This window comes from Maniola jurtina, chromosome 24 (assembly GCF_905333055.1).
Source record: "Maniola jurtina chromosome 24, ilManJurt1.1, whole genome shotgun sequence".
In the NCBI taxonomy this organism is placed as follows: Eukaryota; Metazoa; Arthropoda; class Insecta; order Lepidoptera; family Nymphalidae; genus Maniola; species Maniola jurtina.
Genome location: NC_060052.1, coordinates 3174952 through 3197491, shown reverse-complemented (window position 1 = coordinate 3197491; position 22540 = coordinate 3174952). Strand labels below are relative to the sequence as shown.

The 22540-nt window shown below is 35.0% G+C and overlaps 2 protein-coding genes and 1 long non-coding RNA gene across 3 annotated transcripts; all 3 read right to left on the bottom strand.

The window, feature by feature from the left end:
• Positions 1 to 67: 67 nt before the first annotated feature.
• Positions 68 to 3250, bottom strand: LOC123877569. Its single transcript, XM_045924385.1, has 3 exons — positions 3035 to 3250; positions 1756 to 2008; positions 68 to 477 (listed from the first exon to the last, which is right to left on the bottom strand). Exons 1-3 carry the CDS (start codon positions 3170 to 3172, stop codon positions 143 to 145), a joined length of 726 nt encoding a protein of 241 aa, XP_045780341.1. The 5' UTR covers positions 3173 to 3250; the 3' UTR covers positions 68 to 142.
• Positions 3251 to 5153: 1903 nt separating this feature from the next.
• Positions 5154 to 20665, bottom strand: LOC123877596. The gene is made up of 3 exons (XR_006798627.1): positions 20605 to 20665; positions 14492 to 14494; positions 5154 to 5176 (listed from the first exon to the last, which is right to left on the bottom strand). It is a non-coding gene; the product is annotated as an uncharacterized LOC123877596 (long non-coding RNA).
• LOC123877566 lies at positions 14819 to 19619 on the bottom strand. Its single transcript, XM_045924383.1, has 3 exons — positions 19438 to 19619; positions 17075 to 17327; positions 14819 to 15818 (listed from the first exon to the last, which is right to left on the bottom strand). Exons 1-3 carry the CDS (start codon positions 19585 to 19587, stop codon positions 15484 to 15486), a joined length of 738 nt encoding a protein of 245 aa, XP_045780339.1. The 5' UTR covers positions 19588 to 19619; the 3' UTR covers positions 14819 to 15483.
• Positions 20666 to 22540: the final 1875 nt, after the last annotated feature.

Below are 22540 nucleotides of genomic sequence, written 5' to 3'. Positions count from 1 at the left end.
TAAAATAAAAAAATGAGTATTTTTAAATTGTTTTATTTGTCATAAATTAAATAAATTAGACTGAGGTACTGATATGGCAACACACGCATTCTTTATTAAATATTTCACACACACAAACACACACACTCGACCTTGGTATGGATTAATTCGAGAGTTGTCCAGCATACGCCAAACTTTGGTCGTCGTTGACTTTTCTGCTCCACCCTTGGGCTGGTTCGTAGTTATAACCCGAATGCTCTTCATGGTGTGGTGTATAACTGACTGAAGATGATCCGTGACTGTTCTTTGAGAGCAGTTTCTTGATAACACTGAAAGCATTTAGGGCGAATGCTATCTTTCCAAGGAATACAGCCTTGACCGCGGCGAACGCGATGATTCCCAGAAAGAGTGGTACTAGTGCGGCAAGCTTAAGTTTCAAAAGAAGTAGAAGAGGAAGGATCTTCTTGATCTTCTTTTTGCTCCCCTTCTTGCCACGACCTACAACAATAAAAAAAACATTATTTAGAAATAGTTCCTGATAGTTCCTTAGGATTGATCAAATAAGACATCTAACTCCAGTTGAAAATCAGGTAAAATTTTCAGATGAGTGAGCTTAGATGCAAGCAGTGATAGTCCAGTGGTTGAGACGTCAGTCTCCAATTTGGAAGGTCGGGGATTTGCTTCTCTAACTATTCAAAGCTATATCACTTGCTTTAACGGCGAAGGAAAACATCATGAGGAAACCTGCACGCCTGAGAGTTCTCCATTGTATTTTAAAAGGTGTGTGTAGCCTTACAGTCTGTACTGGTTCTGCTTGGCTGACCACGACCTACACCCTTCTCATTCTAAGAGGAAGATACGTGATCAGTAGTGGGTCGGCGATGGGCTGATCATGATATCAGATTTATCACAAATTTTCTTGAAGAGTCTAACCTTTTAAATATGTAGTTTTAACTAAGTAAGTACATATACCTAAATAGGTCTTAGTCATCAATGGTAACACCGAAGTTACTGATGTAAATAGGTATGGGAGAAAGCTTGCATTGTTTAACAAATGTTACGTTTTAAGGTACATGTGCAATATTCACAACACGAACTGCAGTATGTTAGGCAAATATCGGTTTCTATGGTTTTACTTGTTGAAGGGAAACCTAGTCTTAGTATTCTAAAGCAACGTTCCATCCCTTTTAAGCAAGGCAGTAAAAGTTGTGTGAGAAGTGGTAAAGCTGGATATATTGTAGGTAGTGTGGAACAACAAAGTAACGCTAACAGAGTAACAAATAATGAGTTTGAAAACTATTGAAAAATTTGTCTTTAACGCAAAAAATGTACTTAACAGCTTTGTTAAAAAAAACGTGGAATGCTACTTGTGTTAGGTATGAAAGGATGAAGAATGTTCAAGAATTTAAAGGTAGAAAAATAGATTTCAGAACTGTAAAAGATAGAGATTACAGAAAATTAAATGGCTTAGGCATTAGAAATTAATTCCTAACATATTACGACTTTTTTTTTAAAGAGCAACTGCTGAGTTTCTTGCCATCCCTTCTCAGTAGAATTTGTTTTTCTAATCGGTGGTAAAGTCTTGACATAATATCATAAATGCACAAGTTATTCTTCATGAAATCAATATTTTTTTTCATAAATTATGTCAAAAATTGGAATTGAAAAACTCTGATTTTTGCCATTTTTAAAGGAACGCTATGTTTGACGACTATAAAAAAACAAATTATTCGAAATATATTTTGTAAAAATAGTTGATAAATAAGTAAAATTTACCTTCTTCATCCAAATCTGTAGAATCTTCACTGTGGTCGGATAAACGTAACTGCAATACGTGGTTGTCGAGGAAATCTCCAACATTGTTAGCTATTCTCTCCTCAATCTGCATTTCTCTGGTCTTTGGGTTTTCAGAAAGCGCCTCGTAGCTGCGGGCTGACCGTGCTGACCCAGTGTTTATGAGCGTCATACCTTCGAAAAGGTTAATATCTTTCGTAATGGCCAATTTTTCTGTATACTTTAGCGCCTTTTCCTGCAAATAATATATTAAATTAGAACTTTTTCTTTATATAATATGCATTTCATGCAATTAAACCGTTTTGTTTTGCCGAACAAAACGGTGTAATTGCACGAAATTACATTTGAGGAGCAAAAAACTGAAAAAAAAACTTGAAGTTGCTGTAATTATATTGATTTGATCGAAATTATGTACTATAGATTTAATTTTAACACTGCTTTAAGCCACTTTGTCTGGAAATGACTTCAGATTTGTATTCAGTGATTGAAATCAAGAATTTTGGAGTCAAGTTTAGGACAATTTTAGCCAGTTTTGCTTAGAAATAAGTTCAGATTTGTATTCAGTGCGCTAAAAACATCCAGATTTAAGAAAAAAAAGGATTTTGATGGAAGTGTAATCACACCGTTTTGTTCGCCAGCTCACAATACAAACTTAATGTTCACATTATTATACTGTAGTCAGAACTGCATAGCTTTAAAGGAACAAGATTTTGCCGAAAAAGGATCCATAATTTCGGAGCCGCCGCATTTTTTGTACATCCGAGAGTTATTTATTTCTTATGAGACTGCTTAGTAACTCTGCATGTTAAAATAAATGTGCAATATTTTCTCACGTAAGGTGAAATACTGAAGGTTTGATAAATGTCTTTGAATTTTAAATGCTCTTTATTTCAAAATAATGAGACCGATTTTGATGGATCTAGGCTTTTAATAAAGTTATTTGGCTATTGTATTAAGATGGCATCGTCACACTAGGATCTATATTTCTAACAAACTATACTAAATTACACCATGCATTCTATCTACTTTTGATGATTTACTGATACACAATTATTTATCATAACGGATTAGACTGTTCTATTCACTTGTATACCATGAGGTAACTGAGTTCAAGTTAAAAAGGTCAAAGGCTGTACTTGACCTATATTAAAAGACACATTAATCATATTTATAAGACACAAAGTCAACACTGTAGTATGCGCCTCCTTTACTATAACTATTACACAACACATCACTTCAATGCACTTGAATCACTATTCACCTTCAAACAAAGCGACGTATCTCTTTCGATGCATTCGGACACAACACCCACTAAATTCTCGTCTATACTCGAACTGTGATCCAATGGGGTACAGTTGACTGACGCCAAAACGGCGATAAGAGCTATTCTTTTCCACATTTTTCCAATCTTTCTTCACCAAGGTCGACCTTTCGAACTCCAACGCTTGCTTCGTTATGATATCTTCCCAAAAATGACATGGAATATATCCTTCGACTCCCCACCATGGCATTGTTTAAATGACGTAAAATGTGTATGCGCCGTTTGCTGACATATACTAACTGACGGTGTTGTAGGCTCAGTACATAAGGATAAGTAGAAAAATAAATATTTGATGTTAGAAAGCGAAGTTTGTTCACAACCAAATAAATACGCACTCTTTACGATGAAAGAAAAAGTGCGATTGTTTGAATTTTCATGTATACGTACTAAACACCATAAATATTTTGTGTCAAGCAAAACTTCAACCTAATTTTAAATATATTAAAGCTCAAAATGCTTTGCGTCTATTGATACAACTACATAATGCTCTTAGCATCACTTACGCTGGACCTAAACAACCTAAATTACATTAAACTGCTTTAGAATTTCTGTAAACACAATACAGTTCATATTGCAGTGCATAATCGTTTCAACTGGTATATCTTGATTCGAAATTCAAATAAAAATTACGAAATCGGTTTCGAAATTCAAAATAATAATAGAATAAAAAGTGAAATTTGTTTGTTCGCTATTGCATTACGTCTGCCTAATTTTAAATGTAGCTATTTTATAATTCTACGAGTTTGGGGTCAGTGTAGACTACGAGACAAACCGGTAAGGATTGTAGTGGTAAAACTTTCTGTCGTTATTTGGAGTCATTTCTACACAATGTCGGATAACGGCTGACATTCCGTAAAGCCTACAGAAACAATTGGTCAGATTTCTGATTACTTCATGATACAAGTGTAAATTAAAAATTTATAACACCCCCGACGATCCAAAGTATTTGAGTTTTCCAAAACATCATTTTCAAATAAATAATTATGTATTTAGGCAACGTCCATCTTGACAGCTTGACATTTGTCTATTGACATAATATTATGAACCTATCGGTTATCTAACCTTCTTTTCTACAAGAAAACTAGAAAATAGCTGATAACTTTTAAACGGCTGAACCAATTTTTTTGGATTATAGCTAAGAACACTCTCGATCAAGCCACCTTTCAAACAAAAAAAAGTAAATTAAAATCGGTTCATTCGTTTAGGCGCTACGATGCCCCAGACAGATACACAGATACACAGATACACAGATACACAGATACACAGACACACAGATACACACGTCAAACTTATAACACCCCTCTTTTTGGGTCGGGGGTTAAAAATACTAAGTTGCCCAGAGTCTCTATAACCGCCCGCTAGGTTTTACTAGCCCAAATATTATATGCCTAAAGAGTAAGACGTATAGGTACTTACGTTAAATGTTTTAATTTTAAACACAGAATAAACTCCTATATAAACTAAAATAACCTCCAGTATATATGTACCTACATACGATCAAGATTTTTTTGATAATTATTATTATTTATTCAATAAAAAGAGCAAGCGCCGAGTTTCTTGCTGGTTCTTCTCGGTAGGAAAGGCATTCCGAACCAGTGGTAGATGCTGTTGACGATTCAAAAGAACTTGTAAAAGTCTAATTGAATAAAAATATTTTGAATTTGAATTTGAATTAACTACGCTACTTCAATTAATTACTATAGTATTATACTATCAATTTATAATAAAAATATTATTATTGAATCATTTGTCTTGCTTTTGTTAATGCATGTACCCATACCTTACTTATTTGTGTTAATATTGGCAGACTTTAGCCAACTTTGAGAACATTAGGAAAACTTTCAGGCATATAGTTTTCTCGCGGTGTTTTCTGTATTAAAGCAAGTGATATTGAATTGCTTAAAACGCACATAATCCCTAGTTTACTCAACAAATATTTCCCTCTTTCAAATTTCTAGGTCCACTGATTTAGGTTGTACATAGTCTGCCAGTCGGATAGATTACTAGCTAATGCCCGCGACTTCACCCACGTGGACTTCAAAAGTTTGAATCCCCTATAATTAAACCCCCTTATGGGTTGAACTTTGAAAAATCCTTTATTACCGGATACCTAGGGCATAATAGCCTATCTAGATTCTAGGTACCTACATGCTTTTCATTCCAATCCGTCCAGTAGTTTGAGCTGTGCGTTGATAAATCAGTCAGTCGGTCAGTCAGTCATCTTTTCCTTCTATATATTTAGATTTTGTACTGTAAATTACGTACAAGTAGGTATCTGTAGTAAAAGAGTATTTATTCCAATTATATTGAATGTGTTGTCCCACGATTATCTGCTCCATAACTGGTTGCTTATAATCGATTCACATTAGGAACCTGAGAGTTACATAAAATCGATATTATAATATTATATGCAGTAAAGAAAAGTTTTTATATTTATTGATCTAACTAACGATTACATTTCCGATTCTGGTTAATTTTTGTTAATTTGTAAGAAGCGAAAGTCGTTTTACGGGATTCGAACTATTCGTAAACGTAACTTTATTTTATAGGCATTTTTATCACCTTATCAAATTAAAAATACATTGTTGAGCTAAACCCCAGTAATATTAATAAAAAAGGAGAGGAGGAAAATTTAAAAAAATGTGATTTTTCTTTAAACTTTGAGTTAATTTATTTATATTTAAATTGTTTCATTTTATTTTAGATAGATTTAATATCTTGAATTGATAAATTATGATAACAGCTAGTAAATGTAAAAGACAGAATGACAAAAACTGTAAAAACAAAATAAAAATTAAAATAGCGCAGCTCTACAAAAAAAAAATCAAAAACCCAGTAAAAAAAATAATAATATATGGAATAAACTTTGTCCAAATATTCAATAAACGCTGGGCGGTCACTTAGCCCTAGGACACATTGTAGATCTCTTTTAGAGACTTCCACAAGACAAAATCTTTCGTCGCCTGGATTCAGCGGGTCCCTGATTCGTTTGCCGCTGCCCTTTCCTGCAGTCACCATTCTAGCATCTCGGGACCCCAAGGTCCATCGGTTTTGGAACTATGTGCTCTGCCCATTGCCCATTCAGTTTCAACTGAACTATGTCAATTAATATGATTCTCTTACAGATCTCCTCATTTCTGATATGATCACGTAAAGAAACTCCAAGCATTACTCTCTCCATCGCCCGCTGAGTGACTCTGAGTTTTCTTATGAGGCCCATAATCATAAAAATTAGCTACCATGTGACTTGACGAACCTATGAGGCCCATAATAATAATTAGCTACCATGTCGTCGTCCACATTCCATCATCTACACGCACAAAACGCTTTCCTCATACGCATGGCTAAGGTTTGGAATACTCTTCCGCGATGTGTGTTTCCTACCAATTACAATCCGGGTATCTTTAAAACAAGAGTGAATAGGCACCTTCTAGGTAAACGCGTCTCATCTTAGACCACATCATCACTTTCCATCAGGTGTGATTGTGGTCAGCGCTTACCTATAGTGAATAAAAAAAAATGTCTCGTTTGACTTATAAATTATCAAGCTCGAACTCACGCAGATGAAGTCTTGGATAAAATAGTTTCATACAACTGCCTTCATATTTAATAAATAAATTAAATAAAAATAGATTAGCCTTTATTTCCAAAAATGCGATATTTTTTACATTTTTTTAGCATTTTTGACAAAATTTCCATCATGTTTACTCTTGTGAATTTATAAACGTTTGCCCTAGTCAAAGTGGCCCTTGCTTTCCAATTATCTTCTTTTTGTATAATTTTTTAATCAATATACAGACATGACTTCAATAATTAATGGACCTATAGGTAGGCCATAAAATTTTACACCATGACACCCAGTTGCAAAATTATTCATTCAACTTTCACTCTTAATTATAACATGGGGTTTGGGCGGCATTCGTTTGTTGAATAAAACTTGATGATTAAAGATTTTGACAGCAGATATATAAATCATTAATTAATAATTATATTAAAGTTAGAATTTAGACCCAAACCCTGACACAAAATATTCTACAAAAGTCTTGTTCCTATCTACATATTATAATCTAGGCAATCCAGCTAAATATTAGATGATTATTTAAATACTTTTTATTTTACTTTTCTTTAATTTTATTATAACCAAAACAGTTCCCACAGCGGATTGCCCGGCATTGTAAAGGTCTGAACCCCTACATAGTCGAAAATCTAGACTCATAAGAAGCGATTCGCTTCCTAGTTTCTTATATTATGGAATGCCCTATCAGTTTCCGTTTATCCCATCATCTAGGCACTTATAATATGGTGTGATTACAGTCAAACGCGTGACTATACATACATTGTTAAAAAAATCAAAATTATAATTGTTATGTTTATAATATCTGTCAACATAGAAGCCAAAGTATCCACCAGATCTATATTTATCTAGATATCGATGTAGAGAAATATAAATCCAACAGGAAACGTACATAGGCATAATAATACTTATATTTATATTTATCACACGAAATCAGCAATAGGTATGCATTTAAAGTTACAAATATTAATGAGGTGAAATAAATGAAGAATAAAAATAATTTTCGAAAAATCGGATACCTTATAGGATCACTTTGTTGTCCATTTTTGTTTGTCAATAGTTTTTGATTTATCGTGCAAAATGTCGAAAAAAATACTTGAGTACGGAACCCTCGGTACGCGAGTCCGACTCGCACTTGGCCGGTTTTTGAAATCCGAATAATCATCATTATAAATCATATTAATTTTGTGGCTATGAATGTATAATTCACGAAATTCCCAACTCTGTAGTCAAATATTAACAGCAAATCAGTCGTAGCTAAACGAAAAAATAGAGCAAATCAAAAAAGTCCTAGAACTAGGTTAGCAGTCAAGTTCATAGACGGTGGCAATGAATTATTATAAAACGATTAAGTAATGTAACAAGTGTAGTGCGCACGTAACTCGCGCGTTACACTGCATCGGGTGAAAGTGACGCGCCGATTCCCCGATTCGTCGCGGGCGCATGAGGTCAGGCGTCTTTTTTTTTTTTTGAAAATGATGCAATCCGTCTTGTGAATGTACAAATTTGTACTGACTGACGAAAAATTGTAGACCGTACGGCTGGCATCAGTACGGACCTTTTGCAGAGACAGAATTTTGAGCTCTTCCTAACAAGGAGACCTCTTGTGAGCATGAGGTCAAGATGTATGGTGGAAAAGCATAGCCCAAGACGTCAACCAGGGCGAAGGTAGTGCATGACTCGGGCATCAACTGTGCTTATTAGTCGGTGAAGAACGGAAGAATATCTTCAAGAGGATATTGTCTCAGAAAGAGCCACGATCCTCAGTAATGAGGATACGCCACGAGGACAAGGATATAATAGAATAGAATAGATTTTTTCTATTCTATTTGTCGGATCTTTTGCCTATATATGGATAGGTAGTCAAAAACCACACACTATTCTATTCTACTAGACTTTTACAAGTGCTTTTGAATCGTCAAATAATTTACCACTGGTTCGGAATGCCGTTCTTACCGAAAAGAACCAGCAAGAAACTCGGCGGTTGCTCTTTTAAATTCTTCAATTTTGAAAACTCTATAATAATAATCTTTAAAACAATGATTTTTTACAAACTTTTTCATCATCAAAATGTATGGAAATGGTTCAATTGTTTAAATTTCATATTCAGCGAATAAATTTCATTTCTCAAACAATAAACATACCTAATAATAAAACAGCCAGAGGTAGGTAAACGGAGTTAAAACTCTAACCCGACACTAAAAAAAAATGAGATTAAATCAAGAAACAGACGGTTGGCAATAAAAAAAGTGAAAAAAACTATAAATCTGTAATTAATAATATCTATGATCATAAAGCAGACTCTTCTGTTTTAGTGCACGTGGTATAACGCACGTAAGCTAAAATTTTACGAGCGTGGTATAAAATCTTCCAAAAAACCCTTTAAATAGAAAGCTAAGGTAGGCCCCAAAGAACCTATTGACCTTCTTTGTTAATGATTTAAAGAGAAAAGCAATAAATTCATTACGATGCTCGCGAACTAGTAAAGTATTGAAAAAAAACTGGCCAAGTGCGAGTCAGACTCGCGTACCAGGGATCCGTAATACAGTCGTATTTTTATGACCACATTTTAATTTTTACGGTTCTGTATCTCAAAAGGAAAAACGGAACCCTTATAGGATCACTTTGTTGTCCGTGTGTCTGTCAAGAAACCTATAGGGTACTTCCCTACGTGCGGAACCCTCAGTGCGCGAGTCTGACTTGGCCGGTTTTTTAAGGTAGTTTTCTCTGAGGCACTGAGGGTTCGGTGCGCGAACACACACACACTTTCTTAGGTGTCTACGTCGTTAAAGCTATCTGCATTCCCAGCCCGATCAATCCAGTAGTTTGAGCTGTGCAGTGATATATCAGTCAGTCATGCAGTCACCTTTTCCACCATATATCTAGATTAATCAATTAAAATAGTATGAACAAGAATTATACAAGCTCGAAAAGTAAGGCTGGCTGATTAAAGTGCTTACTTTAATAACTTTAAAAACCCCCGACATAAAAACCTCTACAAGAAAACTAGAAAAGAGCTGATAACTTTCAAACGGCTGAATTTTCTTCGATTATAGCTAAGAACACTCTCGATCAAGCCACCTTTCAAACAAAAAAAAACTAAATTAAAATCGGTTCATTCGTTTAGGAGCTACGATGCCACAGACAGATACACACGTCAAACTTATAACACCCCTCTTTTTGGGTCGGGGGTTAAGCATGAGTTATGCTAATAAAAGGGTGGAAGGAGTCATAAATTAGAGTGGCACGCCTCAACGCGTAATGGGAGGTTCCGTAAGCATTCCATTGAGAAGAAAGTGCTGGGTGACTCAAACACTTGGGCACGACCTTGAAGGCAACGGAACCTGCGGCGTCGGTGCACACGAGGTGGGATTTTGAATTAGACAGGTGCTTTGATAGGGATGATGAAATAAATAAAGCCTTTATTTCCAATCATTAGTTCATTAAATACAATATTTCATATATTTCAGTAGACACAAGCATTATTATTTTGTTACAATTCATAGCATGACATTAATTACAAATTGATAAAATAAAGTAAGCAAGTAACACAATATTAATTAATTTATTCTATAAACTATTATTATTTTACATTTTATTTTAAGGGATGGATGGGATGATGACTACTGGTTAAATCAGCGAATATTTATACGTCAAAACACTCGCTTAGTAAGTAGTAAGAGAGCTTGTATGAAATTCACAGATGTGACGTCATAACATTTGACGGAATTTAATGTACTTTTTTAGTTAATCGATAATTTAAAATGGTTAGCAAACTTATAACTGGCATCGAATGCGGATTTTACGAATTTGGGAAGACACTCTATTTAATAATTATTAAGAAATAATTTATTTTTGACATAGGCATCATCCCCATTCTTCGATACCCCGAAGCCTAAGACGAAAGTCTTTAGGCTTCGGGGTAGTCTTCTTCGGAGTAGTATGAGTGTGTCCTAGCTGTGATAACGTATGGCGCTGAAATGTAGAGACTGACAGTTGACCATGTCCACAAGTTCTAACTCTCAAATTATTACGGTTCACGATATGTAGCCCGCTGACACACAGACGGACGGATGGACAGAGAGTGGAAGCTTGATAATAAGAGCTACTAAGCCTTCGGGTACGGAACCCTGAAAATAATAACCAATTTGAATGTGAGGATGCCAAATACATGTATTAATTCATGTTCAAGATCTGTTAAAGCATTTTTGGTTAGCTTTTTTAATCTTGATCAAATATCAATTTCATCGTTTTAACGGAAATTTTTATTAAAAGTAGTCTAGCTATTTTCTGTGAATATTTTGGATTTAATCCATTTCAAGCGAATATTAGAGAATTGTTTTTATAGTGACATTAACAAAATTTCTTTTGCTCTAAAAATAAACCACCTAATGTGAACCGAGAACGCTCGGGTGTGGCCGTACGAACTTTCGCATTGCATCTCCCAAACTATCTTCAATACCAATCACACGGTATTCAATAGCGGACGCTTACAAAAAATTATAACCCTTATTGCGTAGCAATTAGTACTATAATAGCGTGTACATTTTTAGGTGTGAACTTTCGCATAATATTGTCAATGAGGCTTCAGTACTGTGGACCACACACGAAATTTAAAACAAAATAACACAAACAATTATAGCTCCTATTTCTTTATCTTTAAGTATTAAATTAGCTTGGTGCATTTAGGAGGTTAGGGTGCTATGTTTTTTGGTATCATAGTATGGTCAAGATCGGATCCGGATATACGGATATTGCATTATTTACTATGACTTTCTTAGTTACGTGTAATCATTACGTATGCAGTCGTATCAAGTGTCGGAGTTAGCATAATGTTCATTTTGGGACATTGAACTTATGTTACGGGTATGTGAATGAATATGTACGGACACTCGAATTGATTTCACGTTTATTATGTAAGGATATGATAATTCAATGGAATTACTTGTAATTATAATTACGCTCAGATTGACGAGATTTTGCTTGTGTGGACCCCTAAGAGGGGTCTCTCCGTCACTCGCTCCATACAAACGTAGTTCTAATTTCATTTGAATATTAAGCAACCAAAGTCCATGAAATTTTGCAGACATATTCTAGAAACTAATATCTATGCCTGTGGTTTTCCAGGTTTCCGTTAAAATGTTCCGTTTCAAAGTTACGCGGTCTTAAAGATTCACATACAAATCTTTGAGCCTCTGTAGTTTTAAAACTACATATTTAAAAAAAATCTAAAACACCACAGGCACAGATATTATTTTCCAGAATATGTCTGCAAAATTTCATGGACTTACGAGACGGAGAGAGCCCTGTTAATAAAGGATGAAAGAGGAACGCGATGTAAGAAAAAATTTTAATTAGGTGCCGAATTTCAAATATTAGGTGCCGAATAGAAGTTTGGATATAGAAAAACCGGCCAAGTGCAAATCAGACTCGCGCACCGAGGGTTCCCTACTCGGGTATTTTTTCGACATTTTCGTAAAAATAAATAAAAATATGTTTTAGAATGTACTGGTAAAGCCCTTTCATATGATACCCTACTTGGTATAGTTATCTTACTTTGAAAATATTAAATTATTTTGTTCATGAACCCATTTTAATTTTTTTGTGAAGTAACCACAAATTCATAGTTGTCGGATTTTTCCCTTTATTTTATTTTTATTTATTACACCCTTATTTTGATAGCTTTTCTATCTGGTAAAAACTTTCACTCACCTTCCAAATTAGGCCACATCCATCTAAGACTGCATTTAACACTTAAAAAAGTGGAATAAAAATAGTTTCGTATATATCAGCTGATAATCCATTTAAAGCATAGATGTTTTTCGTTCAAACCTTTAGATTTACATTTTAGTACTTTGGAAAACCTCCCGGAAGTGTTTAACATAGAAACCTAGTAGTTCCACATTGCATTGTTAAGTGACATGCAGTGCTTAGGCATTCTGAGGTCTTGAATAGATTTACTACTGAGCATTACGACCGTTTCCATTTAACTAGGTTTTACTTGTTACTTGCAATGCACGTACCTAACCTCAAACAACTCCTCCATTGCATTCAATTGAGAGTGCTCTGTAGAGTTGTTTGACCTCATTTGACCCTCCTTTTTTAACCCCCGACCCAAAAAGAGTGGTGTTATAAGTTTGACGTGTATATCTGTGTGGTGTGGACAAGGCTGCCTATAGTGGATAAGGAGCTGTAAGTGTTACTCAGCAGAAAAGAATACTTGTTTCATTTTTAAAGATGAGAAGGCGTGTCCACACATATGAATTTCACATGCAAATGCGAATCATAAATTCAACATAAACTTTCGTCCGCGTCAGTACCAATATCCAGTTACAGTCAATATTGTGTAAGACATACGAATTTCTTTTCAAAAATGAAAGTTATACACTCAGTAACATCCGCTTATATCATTAAAAACATACACCCAATAATGGACCTACTTCCATTCCGTTAAAAGCGAGAGTTCTGTGAGGTATTGTTGATATTGGCAAACCGTAAACGCAAACCTGTTTTGCATGTAGACCTATATACAAATTGCTGGTGATTGATGTAAATGAGTTATGAGGTCCTCTTACTTTTAAGGTCAAGTGAAAATGAAGTCTATCATTACATAACCCTATAAATTAACGAAAAACTCTCCTACAAGTGTAAATTACAAAATAACACCCCCGACAAGTGAAGGTTACAGTAACTAGAAAAGAGCTGATAACTTTCAAACGGCTGAACCGATTTTCTTGAATTATTGCTAAGAACACTCTCGATCAAGCCACCTTTCAAACAAAAAACTAAATTAAAATCGGTTCATTCGTTTAGGAGCTACGATGCCACAAACAGATACACAGATACACACGTCAAACTTATAACACCCCTCTTTTTGGTCGGGGGTGAAAAATGCACATAACTATGAAAGTTAGAAGTGCGATTATTTAAATAAAATATATTTTTTTAATTCATAGATGACCATTTTATAATATCCATGTTATATAAAAATAAATAACATTTCTTAAATGCCTAGTTACGGTTATTTTGACAACCCTAAGAGGCTAAGCTATAGCTAGTTGCTTATAGTATTTTTTCCTCATAAGCAAAAAAAAAGATGGTCCAAAGACAACCCAGGACAGTAAATCCTGTAACTTACGTACAAGAAGGCCTGACCCCAAATGAAATGGACAAGGACAATAGGAAGATAAAGAATCAGAATGCAAAACAAAAGATGAATTTATATTAATTTCTATCATATTTCTACGAACAAAGTCATATGCCACTCTGTGTAAAAACATGGAGACTAGTCATACAAATTACCTAACGTTTTTATTTTCAACTAGCTGTGCCCGCGACTTCGTTCGCGTGGAATAGTGACTTTTCGCGCTTTATATAGCCACGGACGCTCAGGCGCGAGGCGCCGTGATTCTTTAAATTGACATAACTTTTTTATTTATGAACCGATTGACATGAAATAAACACTAAATCCTAAGTGAAGCTTACTACAATATATTAGTGAAAACCCTATCTAAATCGAATAAGCCGTTTCTGAGATTAGCGTGCACAAACACACAGACAAACAGACAAACAGACAAACAGACAAAAAAAAATTAATTACAATTTCGGGTTCGGCATCGATATAATAACAACCCCTGCTACTTTTTTTTATATATTTCCATTGTACAGACACCACTTTTCTACAATTTTATTATATGTATAGATTTGTTTCACATAAGCTATATTGCAGCTAATCGTCTAATCTATGACTTGATGACTTGATCGCAAATAGCAATTAAAGTGATTAATAAAATTTCTTTAAGCTCATCATCTCGAAGATGAACTTTCTCTTCTTGAGAATCAAATGGCAACAAATTTTTCACACAGTTCAATTATGGACGTACTCAGGTATTGTCTCATTAGTCTTTGGCCGAGATCTTTTTAAAACGTGCAATACAATAGAGACACTGGCGACAATTAGCTTCTTTCCGATATTTTTTGTAAAAAGGTGTTTTCTCATACCATTTTTACTCAAGACAATAATTGATCTAATTAATTACTTTTCTCTGGAAAAATTGCAAACATTGTTATTAAAAACACTTTCACTGTCATCATAAATACAATTAATACCTATTCTAAATAAATTGTAGTTTAAAATAATAGACAAAGTTAATTTTTCGAAAACGACATTTATTTTTTTACGCGGATCCATCGCAAAACAGTAATTTTTTCAACTTACTGTTAACAATTCGACAAAATAAATGGTTTCCGTAATAAACATGACTCGTTTCACTCGCACACTCAACTATAAGTTGGTAAAATAATACCTAAAAGTTGGTTATAATATAAATAATAAGATAAAATAAAAATAAATAAATCTTTGGAACGAAAAAACTTAAGTATTTGGTAAGCACACGCTTATTCCTATAAAAAATACTTAAATTATAAAATGTGAGTAAATACTTAAATATAGATAATAAAAGATAAAAAAGAAGATAATATAATACATAAAGATAATAAAAATAAACTAAATTAAAAATCAGTCAAGAACTTAAAGCGTTAAAATAATATAAATATAATTTTAATAATACAAACAAAAATACTGATACACGCACACTAATCTCGATTATAAACGGTGGTCAACACAACAACACAGATAAATAATAAATAAACAAAATTTAAAATGTGTTAAAATCTTAGATGGTATTAATAAATTAATTATTACTTAGTTAACGTCATAAATGAAGAATTTGAAAAGACAAGCTGGCTAACTGGTAATAATCCAGCCTTTTCTCTCCCTGATTGGTATAAATTAACCTAAAGAATTGTCTACGTGTTACGCTTGCTTGATATGAGCAGCATACGCGATGTTTTGAGCCACATCTTGTGACCTGCCCCATCCACCGCCACCACCGCTTTCCCATCCATGTTCCTCATGAGCTGGTTCAGCCCATCCACCACCACCTCCTCCACTCTTCGACTTAGATTCTAGAAGCTTCTTCAAAGCTCCGAAAGCAGCTGCAATGAAAGCAATCTTTCCAAGAATATATGCCTTGAAGACTGCAAATGCGATGATACCGAGGAACAAAGGCACGAGAGCAGCTAACTTCAGTTTAATCAGAGCTAAGATGGGGAGGAGTTTCTTCAACTTCTTCTTTTTCTTGCCACGACCTGATAACAAGAAAATAAATATGTAATGAAGCCTACGTTTTATTAGCCCTCAAGCTGCACCCTCGTTTTGCTGCTAGAATGTATATGGAATGCCTTTCCGGCTTCCCTTTCACCGTCAATAGGGATGTTGTCAAATCGGTAATATCAAATCAGCAACTTTTTAGCAATACGTCAAAACGCTCGCTTAGAGGGAGCTTGTACGAAATACATACTGTATGTGACCAATATACATACTGTATGCCACAGACACACACAGATACACACGTCAAACTTATAACACCCCTCTTTTTGGGTCGGGGGTTAAAAAAAAAGATAAACGACGGACGACATCAGGCGAGTTGTAAGTATCCGTTGGAAACAGGTGATGCAAGACCGTGGCGTGTGGGAATCCCTATGTCCAGCAGTGGACGTCTATCAGTTGATGATGATGATGATAAGTGCAAAGAGTAGTGTTTATAGCCCACTCACGTACTCTCTCTACAATGTAAATAATGTTCTTGGTACTTATGTATCCACTTGAAATAGCTTCAATATGCTTTACCGTTAACCTCAAATGTCGTTAACTATTGTATTTACTCGGGTCACTTGGAAGCTCGAACACGAATCACTTTCGAATATCGATTTTCGATCTTGACAAAATTTGGGGCAGACATAGCTTGCATCCTGAAGATGGATATTATACTTTTTACTCTGGAAAATCAGTTAGTTCCCATGGGATTTTAAAAGCTAAATCCACGCGGTCAAAATCGCGGACATCGATTGGTAGTCTTATAATAATGTTTATTATTTTATTCAACCGCTATTATATAGGGAGACCTACGCCGTACGACTTTTCTTGAACTACTTACTTTGTATTTTACAATTACACAGGATCGAATTTCTTATTTTATTCATATTACCACCTATTTGTACGTTTATGGTACTAACAGAAACCTTCCCGCAAGTCCTTACAAAAACCGTACATAAATTCATCTTAATCGGATGAACAATGCGCAAACGCATAGATAGCGAACAGACAGACACACATTAATTTTCATATAGGTATCTACTTAATCCATACTAATCTAATATTATAACCCTACTCATTCTGAGAAAAGACTCTACTATTACATAGCATGCATCTCGTAGGCAAATTTAGGCTTCTTTTTATCCCGGAAAATCAAAAAGTTCTCACGGGATTTTTAGAGAAACAAAATCCTCGCGAGCGAAGCCGCGTGCATTATCTAGTAAATATAAATAAGGTAAAGGATGCTAACCTTCTTCATCAATAGAATTGTCTTCAGTAAATGCCTTGGGCATCCTCAATTGTAAAGCATGGCTATCTAGGAAGTCTACGACATTCTCCATGATCCTCTCTTCAACCTGGAGTTCCCTGGCTTGAGGTTCATCAGGCAACGGATCGTAGCTTCGAGCTGATCTTGGTGAACCGGTTCTTGAGAATGTGATGCCGTCTACCACGCTGAAGTCCTTCGCTACGGCTAGGTTTTCTGTGAACTTCATCGCTTTTTCCTGAAAATTGAAAATAATAATGTTATCTCAACTGCAATCTCACCTGACGGTAAGTGATGATGCAGTCTATGGAAGCGGGCTAAGTTGGAGCCGATATGGCAGATTAACCTATACCTACTCCCGCTGTCTAGATGGCATCGTACCGAAACGCTAAACCGCTTGACGGCATGGCTTTTGCTGGTACTTAGGGTAATAACTAGCCACGGTCAAAGCTTGCCACCAGATCAGACTTGGAAAAATTATGAAACTAGGGTACGTACATTTTCCTTGCCGGGAATCGAACCCGCGTAATCCCACTTATAAGACACTTATAGGAAAGTCATCAAAATAATTGTAATTTTATCAATAACAAGTGTAAATTAAAAATTTATAACACCCTGACAAGTGAAGGTTACAGTAACTAGAAAAGAGCTGATAACTTTCAAACGGCTGAACCGATTTTCTTGGATTATAGCTAAGAACACTCGTCAAGCCACCTTTCAAACAAAAAAAAAACTAAATTAAAATCGGTTCATTAGTTTAGGAGCTACGATGCCACAGACAGATAGATATACAGATACACACGTCAAACTTATAACACCCCTCTTTTTGGGTCGGGGGTTAAAAAGAACATTATTCAAATTATGACTTATGAGATGCATTCAAAGAGATCTTATTACGTAAACTTTTGCATATAAAACCGGTAAGTTTAAAGACCAGTTTAAAATGATTTAGTAGTAGGTAGTTTACTATTAGAACGATTTTATTTTTGCATCTTTTGATGCAGTTTTTTTATATTGCTTTTTAGCTTTTTTTGATCCTAACCGACAGAAATTATAATCTTTATTATTTACTTGATTTATATAATGGACGGCTACTAATTACTAGTATAGTACAAATTAAATTAAGAATTAAATAATATTGATGGAATCATAAATCGAAAAATGTTCTTTTTACATGATTGCAGTAGATAAAATTCATCATTAATTCATTAATAGGAAATTAGAGAGACTGATTGTCTTTGATTTAAATTATTGCAATTTATATAATCACCTAATCAATGAAATCAATTAATCTTATAAATTGAGCTCAAACTTATTTAGTGTGTTACTAAAAACTAGAAATATCCAATCCTCAGCCTTCCTTCTGTTACTGTACTATCAGTAAACCTAACATTTAAGTATTAAAAGAACCGGATCCTATACAGCTTTTGGTTGATCACTTAGTTTCTACCAACTATCCATCACATATTATATCACCCTTTGATCCATTTACAACGTATTATAGTTTCTAATTAGGTTATACAATCTACTAAACAGGACTAAAAGTAATGCCATCCCTTTCACAACATTTATTGTGGAAAGGGACGACACAATTTTCAGCCCTGTAAGGTTTTGTACAACCAAATTACTGCCACATCCAAACACTATAACGACCCGTTCATACATATAATATCCATTACTATTGATTAACTATTAACCACAGTAATACTTATATGAGATTCGTAATTTTTCACGATATTTGAGCCTATGATAACTGCAAAATTCGTAATAATTACCAAACGTTAGTTTATTAATCACAGAAGGAATTGTCTTGGTATAGTAGAGTGGCTGGCTCCCAGATCCTTTCGCATGCAACTCGATTAGAAGGACGAAATTTCGACTCTTAGATTACATATTATAATCTGTGAAACATTTGAATCGAATTTTTTTCTTAGTCGAATCGTATGCGAATGGATCTAGGAACCCACTGCATTAATATCCCAAGACAACTCCTAGCATAATGTCATTAATCGGAAATGGGTCACAGACATCGATGTATCACAGAGCAATGAGGAATATAATAAGAGAATTGTAAACCACTAACTGCTGAAACTAGCAATCAATCTATCTTTATTCAGTCAATATGCCACTTAGCAACATTGTTATATACCATAAAAAATGACAAATAACAATGTTGCTAAGTAACTTATTGACTAATTATAGATAGGATCGATTATTGATCTCAGCTGCAATATAACGATTTAGGTATCCTAAATCTCGAGCCAGGGTAGATGAAGTATGAACGAGCCGTTATATCACATCACATCCATCACTATCACATCACTATCACGATGATCACTGCACTTCACCTTCAAACACAGCATCGTATCGGTTTCCACACAGTCCCTTAACGTCGATATGAACTTATCCATGACTCCGTCTTCCTTGACCGTCGGCATAGCGGTCACCAGTGTCACTAGGCAAAGCACGTATACCACCTTCATGTTTGCAAGTGGCATGTACAATTGTCAAAGGCGCTTGTTCTACAGACAGTTTTATTTTCTTGCCCCCCACTCGGAATGCATATGCCACGGTGTATGACGAAATGAAGCACCGCATTAAGATGTATTAACACGTATTTGTTAGATTTTTAATGGATAATGGACTGTAAAATGCTTTGGGGACGATCGGATTTGGCAGCTTTTTTCACAGTCTTCGGGTTTTTTGTCGAGATCGGTAGTCTTGAATCTTATGTTACTTATAATAGTTTGTTTAATTAATATTATTGATAGTGAACGCGTTATAGTTAGCGATAAAGACATCGGGGTACGGGGTTTGATGACAGGCGCGCACCTTTCAACTTTCGGAGTTAATTATCTGTGTTTTAAGCAATTAAATATCACTTGCTTTAAGTATAAAGGAAAACGTCGTAAGAAAACCTGAAAGATTAAGAGTTCCCACTAATGTGCCTATTCAAAGGATAATCCACACAGGGCCAGCGTGGCAGACTATGGTCTAAGCTAAATCCTTCTGATGGTTCTGAGAGGAGACCCTTTTTTCACATGTCTTAGGAGCTTTGTTGATATCGGCAGTCTTATATCTAAGCAGTTGTAATAGCTTGTTTGATTAATTGATTATACGTGCGTCACGCAATAGTAATTTGCCAATTGAAATAAAAATTTCACGGTTAAAAGCATAAAATCTGTTCCATACTGCTATCTTTTGATCAAAAAGAGTTCTAATTTCACGGTCAAGATGTGGGCCAAAGCTAGTATTAATATAAATTATGATGTCCTAGGTTTGAGTACCGGGTCGGCCAAATAACTCAAATTCCCAACTTGGGTCGGCCAGGCTTATAGCAATTACTAACTGCTTACGTATAACTATTCTGCTTTGGGGCACGTAAAGTCATCGGTCCTTTACCCAATCTCTCTCTGGTTGTATTGGACTGTGCCCAAAACTTCATTTATACAGACTATATAAGAGATATATTTAGACTACACTAATTTCAAACTCCTATTTTACCCCCTAGGCACTCAAAAATCCTTTCTTAGCGGATGCTAACGTCATAATAGCTATCTGCATCAGTCCGATCCGTCCAGTAGTTTGAGCTGTGCGTTGATAGATCAGTCGATCAGTCATTCGGTCAGTCACCTTTTCCTTTTATATACTTACTACTTAGATTACTATCCCATTGGGCTACGAGAGTGAGGGAATAGAGAGTCCACCTGTATTGTCTGTCCGCTGGATCCAGGCGACGCAGGACTGTGGGGTGAGCGAGTTCTTACAAGAGACTTAACAGGGCTCTCTCCGTCACTCGTTTCATCCAATCGTAGTTCCAATTTCATTTGAATATTAAGCAACCAAAGTCCATGAAATTTTGCAGACATATTCTAGAAACTAATATCTGTGTCTGTGATGTTTTAGATTTTTCTAAAAATATATAGTAGTTTTAAAATTACAGGGGCTCAAAGATTTGTATGTAAACTTTTAAGACCGCGTAACTTTGAAACCGAATATTTTAACAGAAATCTGGAAAACCACAGACATAGATATTAGTTTCTAGAATATGTCTGCAAAATTTCATGGACTTTGGTTGCTTAATATTCAAATGAAATTGGAACTACGTTTGTATGAAACGAGTGACGGAGAGAGACCTCTTAATATGTCCAGCAGTAGACTTGTATTGGTTCCGAACAAAATATATACCCCATATCAGTTTGTATATCCAACTTCTCCCACGCTTTATTGCGATTTGAATAGCGTCTATTAATTTTAAGTGCTGCCGTATTATATTATTTCCTCTATGGTAATTCATTTATTTTCATTTCTTTCATTTAATTATAAGCAATTTTTCATCAATTGCTTCCTTTTCAACTGTTTTAAATAATGATGTCGGAAGAAATTTTTGAAAGTTACCTTTTCCTTTTAAGTTTGTATAGAGGTTAGCGGTGCTTTTGCGGCTGAGGTCATGGGTTCAAATACCACTTGGCTGGCGGCGAATATTTGGACTGTATGCTACCTACCGTAATTATTAAGCTTTGGAGAGATTTTTAGGGTTCCGTAACTCAAAAGGAACGGAACCCTTATAGGATCACTTTGTTGTCTGACTGTCTGTCTGTCTGTCAAGAAAACCTATAGGGTACTTCCCGTTGACCTAGAATCATGAAATTTGGCAGGTAGGTAGGTCTTATAGCACAAATAAAGGAATAGATCCGAAAACCGTGAATTTGTGGTTACATCATTAAAAAAAAATTAAAATGTGTTTCAATTTTCAAAGTAAGATAACTATGCCAAGTGGGATATCATATGAAAGGGCTTTACCTGTAAATTCTAAAACAGTTTATTTATTTATTTTTATGTATAATAGTTTATGATTTATCGTGCAAAATGTTGGAAAAAATACCCGAGTACGGAACCCTCAGTGCGCGACTCTGACTCGCACTTGGCCGGTTTTTTAATATTTGAGCCCGTGTTGCAAATTGAAGGTCCGTTATTCGAAGGAAATATAACAAATCGGGTAATACAAAAACACAAAGACAAGCTTGAAAAGTTTTTAAGAGATATAAACTGGCTTAACAAAAATATTTTGAAGTCAGGTTAACTTAACTACCTTCTGATACATATGGGTTTGCAAAAAATTTGCAAAAAGAGAAGGAACTTTAATTTTCAGTGCCTGAAATACCACTCCATTCATTCTATTCATTTATGAAATATATATTATGTGCACCAAGTTTTGTAAACTTGGATTACGATTATAATTTATACACAAAAATATCACTTAGGAGTTTACTTTTTAACCCCCGACCCAAAAAGAGGGGTGTTATAAGTTTGACGTGTGTATCTGTGTATCTGTGTGTCTGTGTATCTGTGTATCTGTCTGTGGCACCGTAGCGCCTAAACTAATGAACCGATTTTAATTTAGTTTTTTTGTTTGAAAGGTGGCTTGATCGAGAGTGTTCTTAGCTATAA

Coding starts and splice junctions, on each gene's coding strand:
- LOC123877569 (XM_045924385.1), bottom strand. CDS start 3,172: ATGTGGAAAAGAATAGCTCTTATCGCCGTTTTGGCGTCAGTCAACTGT. Junction 2,009..3,034: donor ATACGTCGCTTTGTTTGAAG/GTGAATAGTGAT, acceptor TATTATTTGCAG/GAAAAGGCGCTAAAGTATAC. Junction 478..1,755: donor TACAGATTTGGATGAAGAAG/GTAAATTTTACT, acceptor TTATTGTTGTAG/GTCGTGGCAAGAAGGGGAGC.
- LOC123877566 (XM_045924383.1), bottom strand. CDS start 19,587: ATGCCACTTGCAAACATGAAGGTGGTATACGTGCTTTGCCTAGTGACA. Junction 17,328..19,437: donor ATACGATGCTGTGTTTGAAG/GTGAAGTGCAGT, acceptor TTCAATTTTCAG/GAAAAAGCGATGAAGTTCAC. Junction 15,819..17,074: donor CAATTCTATTGATGAAGAAG/GTTAGCATCCTT, acceptor TCTTGTTATCAG/GTCGTGGCAAGAAAAAGAAG.